A 16,829-nucleotide genomic window follows, 5' to 3' on the forward strand; every position below is an offset into this window, starting at 1 on the left:
TCAATTATACCTTCACATTTTGCAAGCGTTTGACCAGAATAAGAGGCTGTATCTTGACCACGCTTAGCGACTAACGCTAAAATCTGCAGAGATAAAGCACAGCCTGCACAAACAAGAAGAACAACTCGCCAGAACCACGCCATTCCACATCATCTTGCTGGCAGTAAAAGACTGTCAAGTCTACACAGCCTGAATGCGTCACTGATGAGGCTACCGTCTTGGACAGTGTACCGCTGGGCGTCTTTTCAGAAATGTTCGTATCGCTGATTGACCGATTCCAGTGATTGACAGTGGTTTCAGCTGTTCATTGTTCATGGTCGTCACTAAGGTGGCTTAGAAGTTTCGTTTTGACTTAGCTTGGTTGGGTTGGGGCTATTTCATTTGCTCAAGCAGCATCGCCAAGACCTGAAGGCGGAAATCATATCGCGCATCATCACGCCATGAGATTCGGAATATTCCAACATCCCGAGACAATTATCTCTCAGCTCCAGGGCCCTAGCCCTGAAGTACAATTTGTGCGCGGGATCTCAGCGACAGTCTCTGCAATATTGACTTCTCGCTTTCGCCCCAGCCCAGGGCTCACAAGCCATATGCTCAAAGCATATGATGCAAACTCGCCAGCGGAAATCAAGCTTCTGTGAGCTTTCCGGGGCCAAAGATCTGCTCGAATGTATTTTCTATAAATATGCCTTTTGTGCATGGCGTGTCTCTCTTTGATTGGCAGAAGCATAATTCACGGAACTTAGATAAGGGCCAAGCAATGACGGCGCCGTTAGTACGCAACCTTGATGACGTTTAACTCGGCATTGCCCACTCAAGCCACGAGACCTTGAATTAAGCTTAAATTTTATCCCTGCCACAGCTTCCATTGCCCTATCCACTCTGACATGCCAAACTCATAAGCGAGCTGCCCAGTGATGATCTCCTCAGCCCTGTGATGAATGACGCGTCCCTTATCTTGACTCGCCTGATTGATCTTTGAGGCAAATCCCCATATCAATGCATTCTATTTATGCCATGTGGCTTGGGTGATCGCGTGACGCAAGCGCATTCTAGAAATCAAGATTGAGCTAATGTTCGTTTCAAGACAGAGTGGCAGACGACCTGTTGCTATTCTGGGGCCGTCCCTTCTGCGATGCAGGCTAGTGTGTATTTTGTTTTATCGAGGCTGAGTGAGAAGATGGGATTATTTACTAGATGAGATGCGGTCAATTGGCATTCGAAACATGGTGATAGACAAAAGCATTCAAGTATATAATAATGCCATGTCCAGGCAGACAAAGAAACGCTTCAGAACACTCAACAGCCTCATCTTCACATTCGCTATAAAGAACTTAAGCTGGAAAGCTTTCATTCGCTACAACAAGCCTATCTTTTAAACCTTATCAATCGCTCTTCTTTATAATCTGTGTGAACACGTGCTCAAGTCCTTTTACACAAACAGAATGACAATGGGCTCCACTGTCGCTACACCAAGTATGAGAGTCCTTGTCTGTCCATCTGGCTTCAAGGGCAGTCTTCAGCCCAATGAGGCTGCAGACTGCATCGAAGCCGGCATCCTCGCTGTTGAACCTAATGCCTCGGTCCGCAAAGTTCCATTGGTTGATGGAGGCGAAGGTTTCACACAGGCCATTGTCACAGCTACAGGCGGTTCATTGCACCGCGTACACGTGGTCGGACCCGTGGGAGAACAAGTCACGTCATTCTTTGGTCTCCTTGGTCGCAAAGACGATGAGCCAACCACGGCCGTCCTGGAAATGGCTGCTGCTGCTGGCCTGAGCTTAGTCCCGCCCAATCGTCGCAATCCAGGCAAGACAACAACATTTGGTGTTGGTCAACTCGTCCTTGCTGCGCTTGATGCTGGAGCCACGCGCATTCTGGTTGGATGCGGTGACTCTGGGACGTGTGATGGCGGCGCAGGGATGCTTCAAGCTCTCGGTGCAAGACTGGTTGATGTCCAAGGACGCGTCCTCCCCTTGGCTGGTGGTGGCGAGTCACTCTTGGAACTTGGTTCTATTGACCTCACTGGAGTCGACGAGCGTGTCTTCAAAGCCAAAATTGACGTCGCTGTGAATTGGCATAACGTACTTTGCGGACCCGGCGGAGTGGCAAATGTCTTTGGTCCCCAGAAAGGATCAACCTCAGAGCAAGCCGCCCACCTCAGTCTCGCAATGGAAAAATTAGCAGACATTGCTACGAATATTCTCTGCGACAAAAATGTTCGACTTGCTCCGGGAGGCGGTGCCTCGGGAGGTCTTGGAACAGGCTTGCGCTTAGTAGGAGCTACGCTCAGACCCAGATATGAGGTCATTATGCAGTACATCAACTTGCACAGTATCTTTGAAGACTGCGATCTTGTACTTACTGCAGAGGGGGGAATCGACGATCAAACGCCGAGGGGAAAGATCCCCGCAGAAGTGGCTAGATTGGCAAAGAACCATGGACTTCCTGTGATTGCCATCGCGGGCACGATTGGACAGGGAGCCAGAGTGAACTATGACATTGGGATTGATGCTTTCACGTGTATCATACAGCGACCAATGAGTTTGGATGATGCGGTTTTGGAAGCGGAGAAGTTAACCCGTGAGAGTGCTGAGACTGTCATGAGAATTGTTATGGTTGGGCGGATGCTAGGCAAATCCCCTTGATGAGACACGTGTTATCTGTTTATGTTTTGACTTATATAAATTGAATTCGTGAGTGACCTGGCAATGGAACTATATTGCTCAATCTGTCTATTTGTCCAATGAGATACCTTTCTTGTTTATACGAGTAGCGGTCACCTCAATCTCAGGGTCCGGAGGGGAACGCGGGGGAGGATGTGCATAAAACAAAGTAACTGGTCAACTACTATGGTGGAATGTATAAGTTGCAATAGATTGCTTCTATTTGTAACTGATATCTGCGGCCTGAACCTAGAGCCTAGACTTACCCACCAGAAGTCAGTCCTTCCAGTACAGTAAGTTGTCACATAGAGACCTATTTACAAAAGCCGTAGCGGAACTGAGGTATACAATACTTGAAACACTAGAGGTAAGATGAGATTCCTATGGCTTGGGTTAGAAGGCTATAAATAACTGTGTCTTCCCCCATTGTCTCTCTGCTTTCCCTCTCCTCGCCAGCAAATTCTAAAACTTCACCTTCCAGACAAACACGCACGCACCTATCTTACTCATCTTTCACGATACTATCATCCGCCATCATGTGCGGCGGCACCGGCTGGGGACGTCAGTCCAGGGGCGACAAGATCAATAGTCGCGCGTTTGCCCAAGCTATGGGTGGTGCGAAGCCACGTAGCCCGTCACGATTCAGTCGCAAAAGCAAGAGGGTCAGCCACACCAAGGTGGATGCAAAAGCAAGGCAGCTCAAAGATACGGGCAACCAAGCTTGGGATCGATCGTTCTTTGGATCGACAAACGGCTTCCGGAAGGGCAAGTCTAGGCAAAGAGCCAGTCAGGGCAGTGACGCCAGCAGGCGTGGCCTCAGTGGCTCCAATGGTTCCATTCGCTCTACGGTAAGTCCTACTTGAGTTCTGACCTACATGTTTCAACTGCTGGTAAGATATCTAGCTCACATATCAGACATCTACCAAAAGCTGGGCAAAGCCGCTATCGCAGGATATGCTCCTTGGGAATAACCGTAAGACGAAAGTGTATCAACCGCCGGCTAAGAGCTTGCGTGGAAAGCTTAGACAGTCCAAGGCTGGTATAAATGCGATGGCAGCTACTGCTAGTAATATGGGTAAGAAGCCTTTTGAGAATTAATTATGAGCTTCATACATTGACACTTTTAGCCAAATATGGAGGCCAAGTATCTCAGAGCGGTGCAAAGGCTGCTAACAATTTCGGTGAGGTTTTTAAAAATGAATTAAGACTTTAATATACTGACACTTTCAGCTCAAGCTGGACGTCGTTTCTCACAGGGCTTTAAGAAATAAAGAAAAGCCAAGGTAAGAAGGTTTTTAAGATTGAATTAGGAGTTTAATATAGTAACACTTATAGCCTTATGAAAGTCCAGACGAGGATAAAGTGATAGATGTCCCCTATTTTACTCTACAGGGGGTATCTAGAACAAAGACCTCTACTGCTTCTAAGGACACTTATTTAATATCTGGGTTTGGAGTCATGAAGTCCATAGATAGGAAGAATGAGGTATACAGGATCCCCCAAGGCCAAGGTTAAAACAAACAGGTGGTATGTAGTTATCAGTTGTTATTTAAATTTCGCTTGATTGAATGGATTATAAACAACTCAGCGGTATGGATAACCGTACACTTATCCAGTTGGACCATTGTTTCGCTCGTATCGGTAGTGGTTACCTTGAGCGCAATATATGTGACATCGCACAATTGGCCAGGTAAAAATAACCGAATGACTAGGTAGTAATTCAGGAATTTCATGGCTGAGAGCTTAAACCAGCAGACAGAACTTAGTACAGCTACATGCGGGAAACATTGTGCAGAAGCTCATGTACACAGTACTGGCTGAGAGCTTAAATGAACCGAGAGAAGTTCATTGAAATAAGCACAATCGAGAAATATAGTTCCGGTAAACTCAAAATAAGTCTGCAGAGAACATTAGTCATAAAAGTCAGAAGATGATTCCAGTTGCCTCTTTCCATCTATAAGTATCCGTGTCTCCCCCAGTTCTCTCTTATCGTTTCTTTTGTTTCTCCCTTAACCACAAACATTTACACTACCACTCCCACACACGCACTCATCCCACTCATCTTTCATCAAACCTAAATCTGCCAACATGTGTTGTGGACTTTGCGGAGGCAGACGCCGTTCCGGGAGTGGAGGAGGAAGAGCAATGGGGCTCAACGGGAGTGCGACTCTCAGATCGCCAGGTGGAAGAGCCAAGCCCAGGTCTAGCCCAGCGAGGGCCGGGGCTTGGGATCGGTCTTTCCACGGGTCAAGCAACGGTTTCCGCAAGGGAAAGTCCAGGCAAACATCCAGCCAGGGCAGTGACACGAGCAGGCGTGCCATGAGGGGCTCGAGCTTTTGAATGAATTCTCCTGGCGATAAACTGGTACGAGGACTTTCAAGCGGAACAATTAGTTGGATATGCTGACACTTTTGGTCGAGGTTCGATATTGCCTCGCAAGGCAGAAAAGACGCCAGTACATTTCTCGTCTGAGGCCTGAGCCATGGCGTTGAGTTTACAAGTTGGGATGGAAAATGAAATGATGGACAACTCGTGTTTGACTGTCAAGGGGGTTTTACTATTTGGTTCGGAGAAAGCTATTGTGCTGGACGACATTTGTTTCAACGCTGGGTTGGAATGGATATTCATGGGATTGATAAGTCAGGTATTTGAGATTCTCGCCAGTCAAGACAGGAGAGACAGGCGCGATTCAATTAAGTCTCATATCTTCAATATAAGACATCTCATTTATGCCATATACTTTGTGGGCCTGCTTTCTTACTTGACACATAAACCTTGTCCCCGTTAGGAAACACAACGAGAGCGTCTGGAGCTTGCATCACAGTGGCTTCCACCTGCAGAGGCTTTACAAGCATGCCTGCCCTCCACTCGATAGAAACAAGCCAACCTCCCATAGCCCTGATTTGATTCAACTTCCCACCTTCCCAAGACGACGGTAAGCTCGGAAGCAGATGTATCACAACGACCTGTCTCGACGGCTCGGATCTTAGTGTAGACTGGACCAGGCACTCCAAGATCCCAGCACATCCGCCAAAATTACCGTCAATCTGGAATGGAGGATGATTGTCTAGCATGTTTGGCAATGTCGACGTTTTCAGCAACAGATCCATGTGGTTTTGGCAACCTTGCGAGTCTCGGAGCCGTGCGTGAAGGTTTAGTAGCCATGCCCTACTCCAACCTGTATGGCCTCCTCCGTGCTCCGCTCTCCTAGCAAGGACCTTTTTCGCAGCCTTGATCAGGAGCGGCGATGAGTCCATGCTGATTGAATCGTCGGGATATAGCCCAAAGAGATGCGATACATGTCGGTGCCCTGGTTCAGCTTCTTTGTGGTTCTTCAGGCCCCATTCCTGTATGAGCCCATCTTTATTGAGTGACATGGGCGGTAGCTTATCGAGAGCTGCGATGACGTCGTTCCTTCGTGGATGGTCGGGATCGAGGATACTGATGCTCCATAGGAAACTCTCAAACGCTATGCGCACAATTGTCATATCGATTACAGACCCTTCACAGAAGATTCCCGTCTCTCCTGACTGGGACACAAAGCTGTTTTCTGGAGACAAGGATGGATTGGTGACCAAGTATCTGCCGCAAGCAGATGGGATTAGAAAGTCAAGAAGGAACTGAACACAGCCTTCGAGGATTGGAGCTATGCGACAGTGCAGGGTCGGCTCGTACTGATATATGAGCATCCTGACAACCTCAGTACATAGCCAGGCTCCTCCGAGTGGCCAGATAGTCGCAGGCATCCAGCGATCTTGGGGGTCTGTATCAGCCCATATATCAGTGTTATGATGAGCACACCATCCTTTGCAGTTGTACATCGTCTTGGCTGTTCGTTTTCCTTTTTCAGCCATGCGTTCGAGTAGGCTGATGAGTGGTATAGCACACTGGATGAGACTGCATGGGATAGCTGGCCAATAGTTCATTTGGAGATTAATGTTGATGGTGAACTTGGATCCCCAGGGCGGTGAAAATGAAGGGTTCCATATTCCTTGCAATGTTGCCGGTAGAGCCTTTTCAGAGTTTCGGCTGGACGAAATGAGCAGGTATCGACCGTAGTTGTGATACAGGGCGACTAGACCCGGGTCTCTATTGCTGATGATCCTCTTATTTGTTGGTAGATGGTTCGCATCAGGGAACAATCGAAGGGACATTCGGCCGAAGAGGTTGGTATAATCACATCGATGGCGGCGAATGAGAATATCCCATGGTCGTCGGAGAGCATCATCAACATTTAAAAGAGCCGATCTTTCGGGGTCATCTTTTCTGAACGTAGTTTGCGCCCCAATCGCGATAACACATCTTGTCGCGTCCACAATCAGGCAATTTCCGACTGCGCTAACGGTCCCATCGCTAGGCTCGCAGGAAACTCCAAGAACAAGAGATAGGCGATTACTATTTGCGCCGCCAGGTGTTGCATTGAGAATAATCCGTGAGTCTTGCGCGAAGATGCTGTCGAGGTACTCGTTGGTCTCTACCTCATTCTCGCTCTGTCGATTCAAGCGGATAACGAAACGGCTCTTTTCGGATGCTTGGACTTGGGTGGCGAGTACACTGTCTGGAAAGCTGGCAATTATATCTCGACGATATGCTATGCCGTTGCATTTGTAACTTGTTGTGACTTGAGAAGTGTTCAGGTCCAGATACCGTGTGTAATCGGTCACTTCACTCTCTTGGTGATTAAACTCAATATTGCATTGGCCCAGTGGCTCGTAGTGTCTAATGCTCGATGGCGTAGCGAAGAAAGCCTCCTTCACAAGATCTTCAGCATCTTTGTGCTTCTCTTCTCTGATTAGTTGCCTGAGAGTAGCTAAATGACGGTGCGCATCGCGTGGTGTTCTGTCCTGAGGGCCGCCATACCAAACAGAATCCTCATTGAGTTGGAGCAGCTCGGTCGACGTTCGCCCGTAGACCATAGCTCCCAGCCGCCCGTTGCCAATGGGAAGAGCCTCAGACCACGAAGATGCGGGGGCGGCATAATGCAAGAGCATGGCTTTGCCTGTGCCACTTGACTCGCCTTGGTCCATTGTGGATGGTGACTGGATATGCGCGCCGTTTTGCCGCGATGGATTCATGGCGTTTGATGGTGGAAAAAGCGCATGGGATGATGATGCTGGGGCTAATGATTGATGAGGGGAAGTTGATGAATCTCTCTTGTTTTTTTTGCTTGCCGAGCAGGGCCGATTATGATGGATTAGACCCGAAGAGGATGGTCAACCCCACAAACCCATGCGGACGGATGAACGGCCCATGGGGTAACGAAGGGCTTGGAGTTGCTATTGGAGGGATTATTATTTAGGTTGATGATTGTACCCACATGCCCCAGAGTTGAGAGTGGTTTAAAAACTGGAGGCATTTTAGCCGACATCGCACAGACTGCAGATAGCTATCACGTACATGCAGCATTGGGCTGTGATCAGAACCCACCAAAGAGAGGAAGGATAGTCGAGAAGTGGTGTGATTCAACCTTCGTAGGATGGGTTCTACACTCACTCACTTTGTCGATTGTTCTTTCGTGCGGCACTTGACTGGGAAGAAGTGCACTAACTAAGTCGAGACAATGGCGGCATAGAAGGCATTCTCTAGAAATTATATAAAGACGATCTAAGATCCAACAGCAAAGTACATCATTTTAATATTGCTGTCTTTTTGACTTGTTAGAGATCACCACGATCCACAGGATATCAATATGCCTATCCAGGCACGAAGAGCCTCTTTCGAGCGCCACAACATCTACCAAGATGTCCAAGCTGATGCAAATAAGTCAGGCGTCGCTGTTGAAGAGATCGTCACAGCCCGAATCACCGAAGACCACTTGATCACCAAGTCCCGGGAGGCTCTGTCTCTGAAGTCCAAAGCTGGCTTTCGCATCTTTCTCATCATGGTGACCATGGGATTTAACCAAGCCGCGTAATGCCGTTGACTCATTACATCCTTGATCCTGTCGAGCTGACGCTTTGTAGATATGGTATCGATTGGGGTGTCATTAGCAGCATCAACTCCAACCTCTACTGGCATGACTACTTCGGTTTCGAAAACAGCGGCTCGACACTCGGTATCATCAACGCTCTTATGACCATTGGCAATTTCTGTGGCGCTCCGTTTCTCAGTGTCGCGGATAAGATTGGTCGTCGCAGCGTCAACTTTCTCGGATGTTTTCTCACCATTGTTGCTTCTCTCATCCAATGCTTCGCTCCAAATGTCAAGGTCTTTATGTTTGGTCGCTTTGTCCTCGGTTTTGGTACCGCGCTTTGCACGAGCTCGCAGTACATCGCAGAGGTTGCACCTCCTCATATCCGTGGACAGTGAGTCCCTCTCTCTTGTGTCATCCTATGAACTGCTGAATAACAAGTTGGCCAGTATTGTTGGAATCTTTGGTGCCTTCTTCCAAGTTGGTTCTCTTGCCATTGTCGGCATCATGATGGGGTTTACTCACTGGGAAAGTAACTGGAGCTGGAGAGTGGCGTTTCTTATCCAGGCCATATTTCCTTTCTTTGTGTGCGTCACTATCTACTGGTTCTGCCCCGAGTCGCCACGATACATGATCATGAAAGGCCAGAGAGAAAAGGCTCGCACTATGATCTCCAAGTACTTTACTTCCTCTGAAGACCCTAACCACCCATTTGTCGAGACCATGATAGCTCAGATTGATGAGTCCATTGAGACTTCTGCGGTTGGATTCCGGGCTGTATGGGACTTCCGGGTCTTCTTTACCAAGGCTGTCGGCTTCCGAACCTTTGTACTTCTCCTCTATTCGATCTTCCAACAGTGGAATGGTAAGCTTCCATCGCCAACTCATTGTTATACTTTTTCCTGAGTCTGACTCTTCTCAGGCGGCGGCATCATTGGTCTCTACATGGATCCAGCGCTACAAACAATCGGCATTACCAAGAAGCTCGATGTCTTGGGCATCACATTGGGTCTGACTGCCACTTACTTTGTGTTTACTCTCTTTGGTGCATACATTATCGAATATTTCCGACGACGAACTCTGATTTTTGTGGGCTTGATATGCATTATTATTGCACAGACCGCGGTCACAATTACAAGTTGGCGTGTCAATGTCCAAGGAGACAGATACTTGTCTTATCTCACTGTCGTCTGGATTTATTGTTTCCAAGTCTGCAGCGCGTCTTTTATAGCGACGATGCATAACCTGTACCCGGTTGAACTGTTGTCGCTGCCTTTGAGGGCAAAAGGAATGGCACTGTACACGATGTTCCAGGTATGTCCATTGCAAGAGTTCTGTTCCAAAGACTGACATTGGAAGGGTGCTGCTGGCGTTGTCCACAACTACGGGATCTCAGTGGGTATCTCCAAGGTCGGATACAAAATTTGGGCCGTCTACATTGCCTACAACCTCATCCAGCTTATCGTGGCTTACTTCATCTTCCCAGAGACTGGAAAGCTCAATCTCGAGGAGATTGACCACATTTTTGAAACCAAGAATACTAACCCCACCAAGCTGAGTGTCAAGATTGCAGACGCTAAGTGGGCTTCAATCAAGGAGGAAAAGAGGCGGGCCCGTAACATTCCCACGATAGCTTGATCATAATCTGCTTGAGACAGATGGCCGCATGTGTCAGTCAAGGAAATTCGCCCAGTTTCAATACCTGGCTTGACATGTCGCAATAGTCAGCAATTAGCGCCTCACCACTTTCCGAGTAACTGGTAGATGATACGCGTATACGCCACTATAAAAGACGATTATCCCCTTCAATGCAGATCACATGCAGTAGCATGCATTCCAAATGTCCTCCTTCCCTTTCCAGCTGTGGTTCAGTATGCAGAGCTAGCGGGTGATCTGCACAGTGGATAAATGGCAGAATGGGTAGGCGGGCCGGGTAGAAACAACACTTGGCTTTTGCACGCGATAGACGATGGAAGCAGGGAAAATGGCACGCGGCAACGGATGCTGTTGTAGATCGCTCCCACAACCCGAGCTTGCATGATTTCAGTGACTTGGATCAAGCTCCTCCAGCAAATGACTCATCGTAGACTCTCAGCATGCGCGACTCAATCATTGTGATTCGTGGGTAAATGGCCCCTTCGCCTCAATTATACAGCTTCCCCTCCCAGTGCAAATGACTGTTAATTATGAGTGGCCAATGTTCGCTTGTACCAGCCCTTCAATTTGTGAATGGAGTTACTATTAGCTGCCTGTGAGTAACCTTCAATGTAGCTCACCAATCTCGATTCTTCCTCTTCTTCATCAGCGGCAACACTATCACTGGGCATGGGTTCACAGCAATTTGACGAGTCCATTAGAGGTGCCTTACCTCGTGACTTTACTTGGGGGTTTGCCACAGCAGCAGCCCAAGTTGAAGGCGCGTGGGATAAGGACGGTAAAGGCGTTTCAATATGGGATACCTTTGCCCATACTCCAGGCAAAGTCAAAGATGGCAGTACCGGTGACGATGCGGTCAAGTCTTATGATCTTTACAAGACTGATGTTGAGTGGCTTCGCAAGTACAAAGTCACAGGTTATCGCTTCTCACTCTCATGGTCACGAATCATCCCTTTGGGCGGAAAGGATGACCCTGTCAATGAGGAGGGTATATCATACTACAATCGTTTGATCGATGAGCTTCTTGCAAATAACATTACTCCATTCGTCACTCTCTTCCACTGGGACATCCCTCAGGCTTTGGAAGATCGTTACGGGGGAATGTTAAACAAGGATGCATACACTACTGATTTTGTTCGTTATGCCCGGGTATGTTTTGAGCACTTCGGCGACCGCGTCAAGAACTGGATCACATACAATGAGCCTGGCGTCTATTCCCTCGCTGGTTATGCCGCCGGAGTTCATGCTCCTGCTCGGTCTAGTTTCCGTGACCGCAATGAAGAAGGGGACAGCAGCACGGAACCCTTCATTGTTAGTCACACGGAACTTGTGTCGCATGCGTACGTTGCCGATATGTATAAGCGCGAGTTCAAACCCAAGCAAAAAGGCACCATCATGATTACCCTTCATGGCAATTGGTCTGAACCATGGGATGTCGATGATCCATTAGACCAAGAAGCAGCGGAACGAGCAAGAGAATTCGAAATCGCCTGGTTTGGCGACCCTTTATATAAGACGGGAGATTATCCAGAGTCTATGCGTGCACAGCTGGGTGACCGTCTCCCAAGGTTCACACCTGAAGAAAGCAAGCTTGTTCTGGGAAGTTCAGAGTTTTACGGCATGAACTCATACTCGGCCTTCTATGTACGTCATCGTGACGGACCAGCTGATATTACTGATCATCTGGGCAACGTCGAGAAGCTTGATGAAAACAAGAAAGGTGAATGGAGAGGACCTATGAGCGACACATACTGGCTACGGACCACTCCCTGGGGCTGGGCTAAGCTGCTCCGCTGGATCTGGAACCGCTATGGCATACCAATCTACATCACTGAGAATGGTACTACGGCGCAGGGTGAGCACGACTGGAAGCCAAACGGCCCTGATGATGTCTTGGAAGACCCCTTCAGGGTTGACTTTTACAAAAGCTACCTCACAGAAGTCGCCAAGGCATCACAGGAAGGTGTTGTGATTAAGTCGTACTTTGGATGGACATTCACGGATAATTGGGAGTGGGCTGCTGGTTTCTCGGATCGTTTTGGGGCAACGTGGATTGATTTTGGGTCCGAACATAAGACGCGGTATGCTAAGAGGTCTGGATACTTCCTTGGGGCGTTTTTCAATCATCTCATTAGCACGGATTGAGATAGTAACCCTTTCAAGCTTTTTAGTGTATAACCTGATCGTAGCAGGTGGCCTGATTCCAAATCAAGCCCGCGAGCTATTCTTCTCAACTGTATGCTAAAAGGGTCTCGAAGCACTGCCTGCATTCCAGGTGGCTGGAATGTGGAAGACTGTAACGCAAAGAGTAAATGCCTCCCTTGCAAGCCTTCAGCCACAAATGGGCCGCCGCCGACCCATATTTTTACGACTGGGCGGCCAAGTCTTCTATAATAACATAATCTCTTAGCCAAAAGTCGCATATCATGAATTAAGCCGCGCAGGCAAACAGCAGGATCTGGAGACATGGTCATGCTTACGATAGTATTGGAGGAAATTGGTTCCTTGTCATACTGGCTGGCCAACTGGCAAAACGCACGACACGGTCAAGACGCATCAACACTGTCCTCCTTGTGGCGCCAGCAGATGAGGCCATACCTAAAGGTTTTGCCAGAACTATAGTCTTTCTCTGTTTTGGTGAAACCGGCCGGACTCGCCGATCGGGCTTGAGCAGAACGGCATAGAAACTACTTTGGGAATTTTACTAACAGATTTAGCAGTAATCCCCTATCTCGCTCAGCAGCTAGTCTCTTTAAGTATTACACAAGTAATAAATAAGGAACTTTACTACCCAGTAATAAGACAACGATATAGGGAGTAAAAGGTGCTAGACTCTTAGTTTTGATAACATCAAGATCTAGACTCTTAATTCTGTTAGCCTGGTTTGGTAGTTAAAGCCGATTTCAGAATATAAGGTCTTTTTAATCGCTTTAAGTTAATATTAGACTAAATAGAAATAGTTCTAGGCTCTTCAATTTCAGTAAGTATTACTTTAACATTCCATAAGGTACTGTACATAGCATTCTAGCTAAATATATATAGACTCTTTCTTAAAGTAAACTCTACTCTATATTGTGTTCGATTTTATTTAACATTTACTTTATATTTTATATTTCTTACAATGGACTTATTAAAGAGAGTCTTAAAACTGCTCTTTATTACATCAGTATGTGCCTTTCCAGCTATTGATATGCTTGGAAAAGGAGGCTATCTAGAACCAAGAGCAGGTATATACACACATTTAGATTAATATAACTTAGCTGACCTTGGACTTTCTCTGTAGGGCTATTTTGCAAAGCTTCAGATCCAGATAATAAAGCTTTTCAGAGTAATGCAGTTGCTGGATCTGCATTTTGCTCAACCTACATTCGAAAAACAACAACTACCACTGTAACTCCTGCTACAACAATCACTTCCACTCAGACGGCATTATCAACAGCTACTGCAACTGTTTTCACTACCATTTTGGCCACAATCTCTATCAGCATCTTCACCACCTCAACAAAAAAAGGGTCAACTTTAATCACACTAACCAAAACTGCCCTTGTTACTGATACTCAAGTTAAGACATTTACAGCCCAGGCAACAAAGCACGTCACGAATACAGTAACAAAAATAACGCCCATAATAGTTACATCTCATAGCAGCAAGACAGTTACTATAGCAGCTACAACAACTGCAACAATAAATATTAACACTACGGTAACAAAGCTTGTGACCGATTCCCTTACCAATGTTGTTACTGGCACAACTACCGTTTGGGTCACGTAAGTACATCCAATACACATTGCTGTTTGAAGCTAATAATTACTTGTCTAGCACTACGTGAGTTTATGCCGCATTGAGTTTATCCGATCTTGTAATTGACCATGAAAAGGGCGTCCGCTCCAGTCATGACCTTGGCCCCAAGTATGTTCTTCCACTCATAGTGATTCATCTGATAGCTGATTTACATTTCAGACACGGTTTACTGTAGAATCAAAGGCTACGCGAAATCCTCTGAATATATGCTTTTCCAACTAAATCAATTTCCCGATGCTAGCTTCTCTACCTGCAAGAGCTTCTGCTTAGCCCAGCAGGAAAACATTCCTGTTTATAGTTTCGGCTTTACTTCTCATGCTTGTTACTGCTATAACGAGCCAGTGTAAGCACATTTGTTTTAACAATTGTTACAGTTATAACTAAATAATTTTAGATTAGATGCAGTTGACCCCGACTCGGACCTGGTAGCTATAAATTATGATATGTCCTGTGATTCTGCAGAAGAGGTTAGTAAACCCTCTTAATACAGAGACAGCCAGAAAACGTTAACTTTTCTTAAGGATAACTCCCAGCCTGTCAAGCGGGGATTCCAGGAGCGTGCTGCCAAGACTACACCAGTCCCAAGCTATCTGCCAAATAAAACGCCTAGTGTCGTCAGTAGTGCCTGTTCTTGCTTAATCACCCGACCTGCTGCTCGTCAGACCTTGACCGTTTTTGATAACCCTACAACTATCGAAACTACGATGACGACAACTAAGGTGGTGACAGTCAACAAGAAGAAGACTACTCTTGCTACTACACGTCAGACTGTTACTTCAACAGTGTTGACCACTTTGATAGCGACAGGAACTCAAACAGCAACCAGAACTCAGCATACAACCAGTACTATTACCAAGCCGGTTACTGTGTTTATTACAAACTTTAATACTGTTACTGTAATACAGACTTCTGTCTCTTCCACAGTTAAAACTGATACTATCCCTATTACGAAGGTCAATACTGTCCCTTGGACTCGCCTTAGCACTATTTTTGTCACCAATGGAGTCACCACTACGGTCATTCGAACTGCCACGTCCCTGCGAACCGTCACGTCTACTTTTACGCAAGAAGGATCTATTAGTACTTATGTTGGCGAAATCACAATCTGGGGCACAGTAGAACCCAATACCACGACGGAAGATGCTACAACTACAAGTTCGAGTATACGTTCGATTATACCTTCTCCAAATTCATCTTTTAGTACGTCTATGGAGACACCAGGCATAACTCCAAGTTTGAGTACATCTATGAGCAAAGCTGCCACAACTCCAGGCTCGAGTACGTCCACGACTACTCCGAGTTGGAAGCTGCTGGACAACAATGCTGCGGCCGCCAAAATTGTTGTTGACGGCCTCAATCTCTACGAGCTCCATACATCTGGTTTTATCTGGACCTACACAGGTACCCCCATCACTGGTTGGCGACTATTGGACAACAAGGCTTCAACCACCAAGATTGCCGCCTCAAAGGGTAATCTATACCAGCTTCGCAATACTGGGGAGATTTTCAAGTACACCGGCACTCCAGTCACGGGTTGGCAGTTGATAGACAACAACGCTGCCGCTCTCGATATCGTAGCCAACGGTAACGACCTGTACCAACTCCATAAATCAGGTTTCATCTATAAGTACACAGGCACTCCTATAACTGGATGGCAACAGTTGGGCAACAGTATGGATACCAAAAAGATTGCCGCTTCCGGGGGAAATCTCTACCGACTCGACAATGGCGGCCTTATCTGGAAGTACAATGGAGTGCCCCTAACTGGATGGGATAAGCTGAGAGCCGACTCAGACACCGTGGATATTGTGGCACGAAATGCTGATCTCTATGAGCTTGATAACTCTGGAAGTATTTGGCAATATACTGGCGTTCCGATAACCGGCTGGAGGCAACTAGATAACAACTTTCGGACAAAGCAGATCGCAGTCGGGGCTGGAGGGTTGTATCAGATTCATAACACCGGAAACATCTGGCAATATACCGGCACGCCCATCACTGGTTGGAAGCTACTGGATGGAAACACTTCCTCCACCTACATCACGGCAGGGGACTCACTCTACCAGCTTCGCAACACAGGTTATATTTTACAGTACACTGTGTAGGTTCATCAATCAGGGGGTCGATGGTCGAGTCAGTATTCGATATCGAAAGTCGAAGTTCAAGTGGCTGTTCATTATCGATCGGCGAAACACAGCCCAAAGCAGCAAGAGGGGACTCGGCGGAGAGACATTGGCTTGGAAGAAACATGTTGGTAGAGGACGGAGTGAGTAGAAACTGCAATGGATAAGATTGTGCTGTGCGCAGTCGGTGTTTTTACCTGACCGCTCGTTAAGCCGTTCATTTCATCACTCTTTATTGATGTTGTTAAGCCGCACGAATTACGTTCAGGATGCAAATTGTCTATCCGTATTGAAAGGCACCTATTTGGCGGTGATACCTTGAATATACAACCATTTTACATACCCATCTGCAGGGTAGGTAAAATAGCGACGGACACCGAGAGTGAGGAACGATGGCGCTACGCCACTGTAATTTAATGTTGATCACCAGCCGTGATTCCTATTACGCTCGCCTCTGCCAGCTGCATCTAGTTAGACCATTCCAAAGCAACGACACCTCGGTGTAACGATTTATCTTGAATTTCTCAGAAATATCTTGCAGTTTTAGAGGTGCTTCAATATGAGATACTCTGTTTCGTATTTCCATTTCCTTGCCAGGTCCAGCCATAACCTCGCGCAAAGTTTAGTTTCTTGAAGAGTCTTTCGAGGCTCCAACGTCATGTTCGGTACCGA

The 16,829-nt window shown here is 47.0% G+C and overlaps 6 protein-coding genes; 5 read left to right on the top strand and 1 right to left on the bottom strand.

The window, feature by feature from the left end:
• Window positions 1–1,451: 1,451 nt before the first annotated feature.
• On the top strand, window positions 1,452–2,648 carry FFUJ_03728 (related to glycerate kinase; the record flags this gene model as incomplete). The annotated part of the gene is made up of 1 exon (XM_023573067.1): window positions 1,452–2,648. One exon carries the CDS (start codon window positions 1,452–1,454, stop codon window positions 2,646–2,648), a length of 1,197 nt encoding a protein of 398 aa, XP_023427082.1.
• Window positions 2,649–3,202: 554 nt separating this feature from the next.
• On the top strand, window positions 3,203–3,937 carry FFUJ_03727 (uncharacterized protein; the record flags this gene model as incomplete). XM_023573068.1 has 4 exons in its annotated part: window positions 3,203–3,514; window positions 3,582–3,741; window positions 3,794–3,847; window positions 3,897–3,937. 4 exons carry the CDS (start codon window positions 3,203–3,205, stop codon window positions 3,935–3,937), a joined length of 567 nt encoding a protein of 188 aa, XP_023427083.1.
• Window positions 3,938–5,389: 1,452 nt separating this feature from the next.
• Window positions 5,390–7,693, bottom strand: FFUJ_03726 (uncharacterized protein; the record flags this gene model as incomplete). The annotated part of the gene is made up of 1 exon (XM_023573069.1): window positions 5,390–7,693. One exon carries the CDS (start codon window positions 7,691–7,693, stop codon window positions 5,390–5,392), a length of 2,304 nt encoding a protein of 767 aa, XP_023427084.1.
• Window positions 7,694–8,355: 662 nt separating this feature from the next.
• Window positions 8,356–10,215, top strand: FFUJ_03725 (related to lactose permease; the record flags this gene model as incomplete). XM_023573070.1 has 5 exons in its annotated part: window positions 8,356–8,576; window positions 8,630–8,971; window positions 9,027–9,442; window positions 9,500–9,891; window positions 9,937–10,215. The coding sequence occupies 5 exons, from the start codon at window positions 8,356–8,358 to the stop codon at window positions 10,213–10,215; spliced, it is 1,650 nt and encodes a 549-aa protein (XP_023427085.1).
• Window positions 10,216–10,902: 687 nt separating this feature from the next.
• Window positions 10,903–12,378, top strand: FFUJ_03724 (probable beta-glucosidase; the record flags this gene model as incomplete). Its single annotated transcript, XM_023573071.1, has 1 exon — window positions 10,903–12,378. One exon carries the CDS (start codon window positions 10,903–10,905, stop codon window positions 12,376–12,378), a length of 1,476 nt encoding a protein of 491 aa, XP_023427086.1.
• A 1,724-nt stretch (window positions 12,379–14,102) lies between these two features.
• FFUJ_03723 (uncharacterized protein) lies at window positions 14,103–16,139 on the top strand (the record flags this gene model as incomplete). XM_023573072.1 has 4 exons in its annotated part: window positions 14,103–14,142; window positions 14,194–14,377; window positions 14,429–14,501; window positions 14,556–16,139. 4 exons carry the CDS (start codon window positions 14,103–14,105, stop codon window positions 16,137–16,139), a joined length of 1,881 nt encoding a protein of 626 aa, XP_023427087.1.
• Window positions 16,140–16,829: the final 690 nt, after the last annotated feature.

The sequence above is a fragment of the Fusarium fujikuroi genome, chromosome FFUJ_chr02 (genome assembly GCF_900079805.1).
Source record: "Fusarium fujikuroi IMI 58289 draft genome, chromosome FFUJ_chr02".
Classification (NCBI taxonomy): domain Eukaryota; kingdom Fungi; phylum Ascomycota; class Sordariomycetes; order Hypocreales; family Nectriaceae; genus Fusarium; species Fusarium fujikuroi.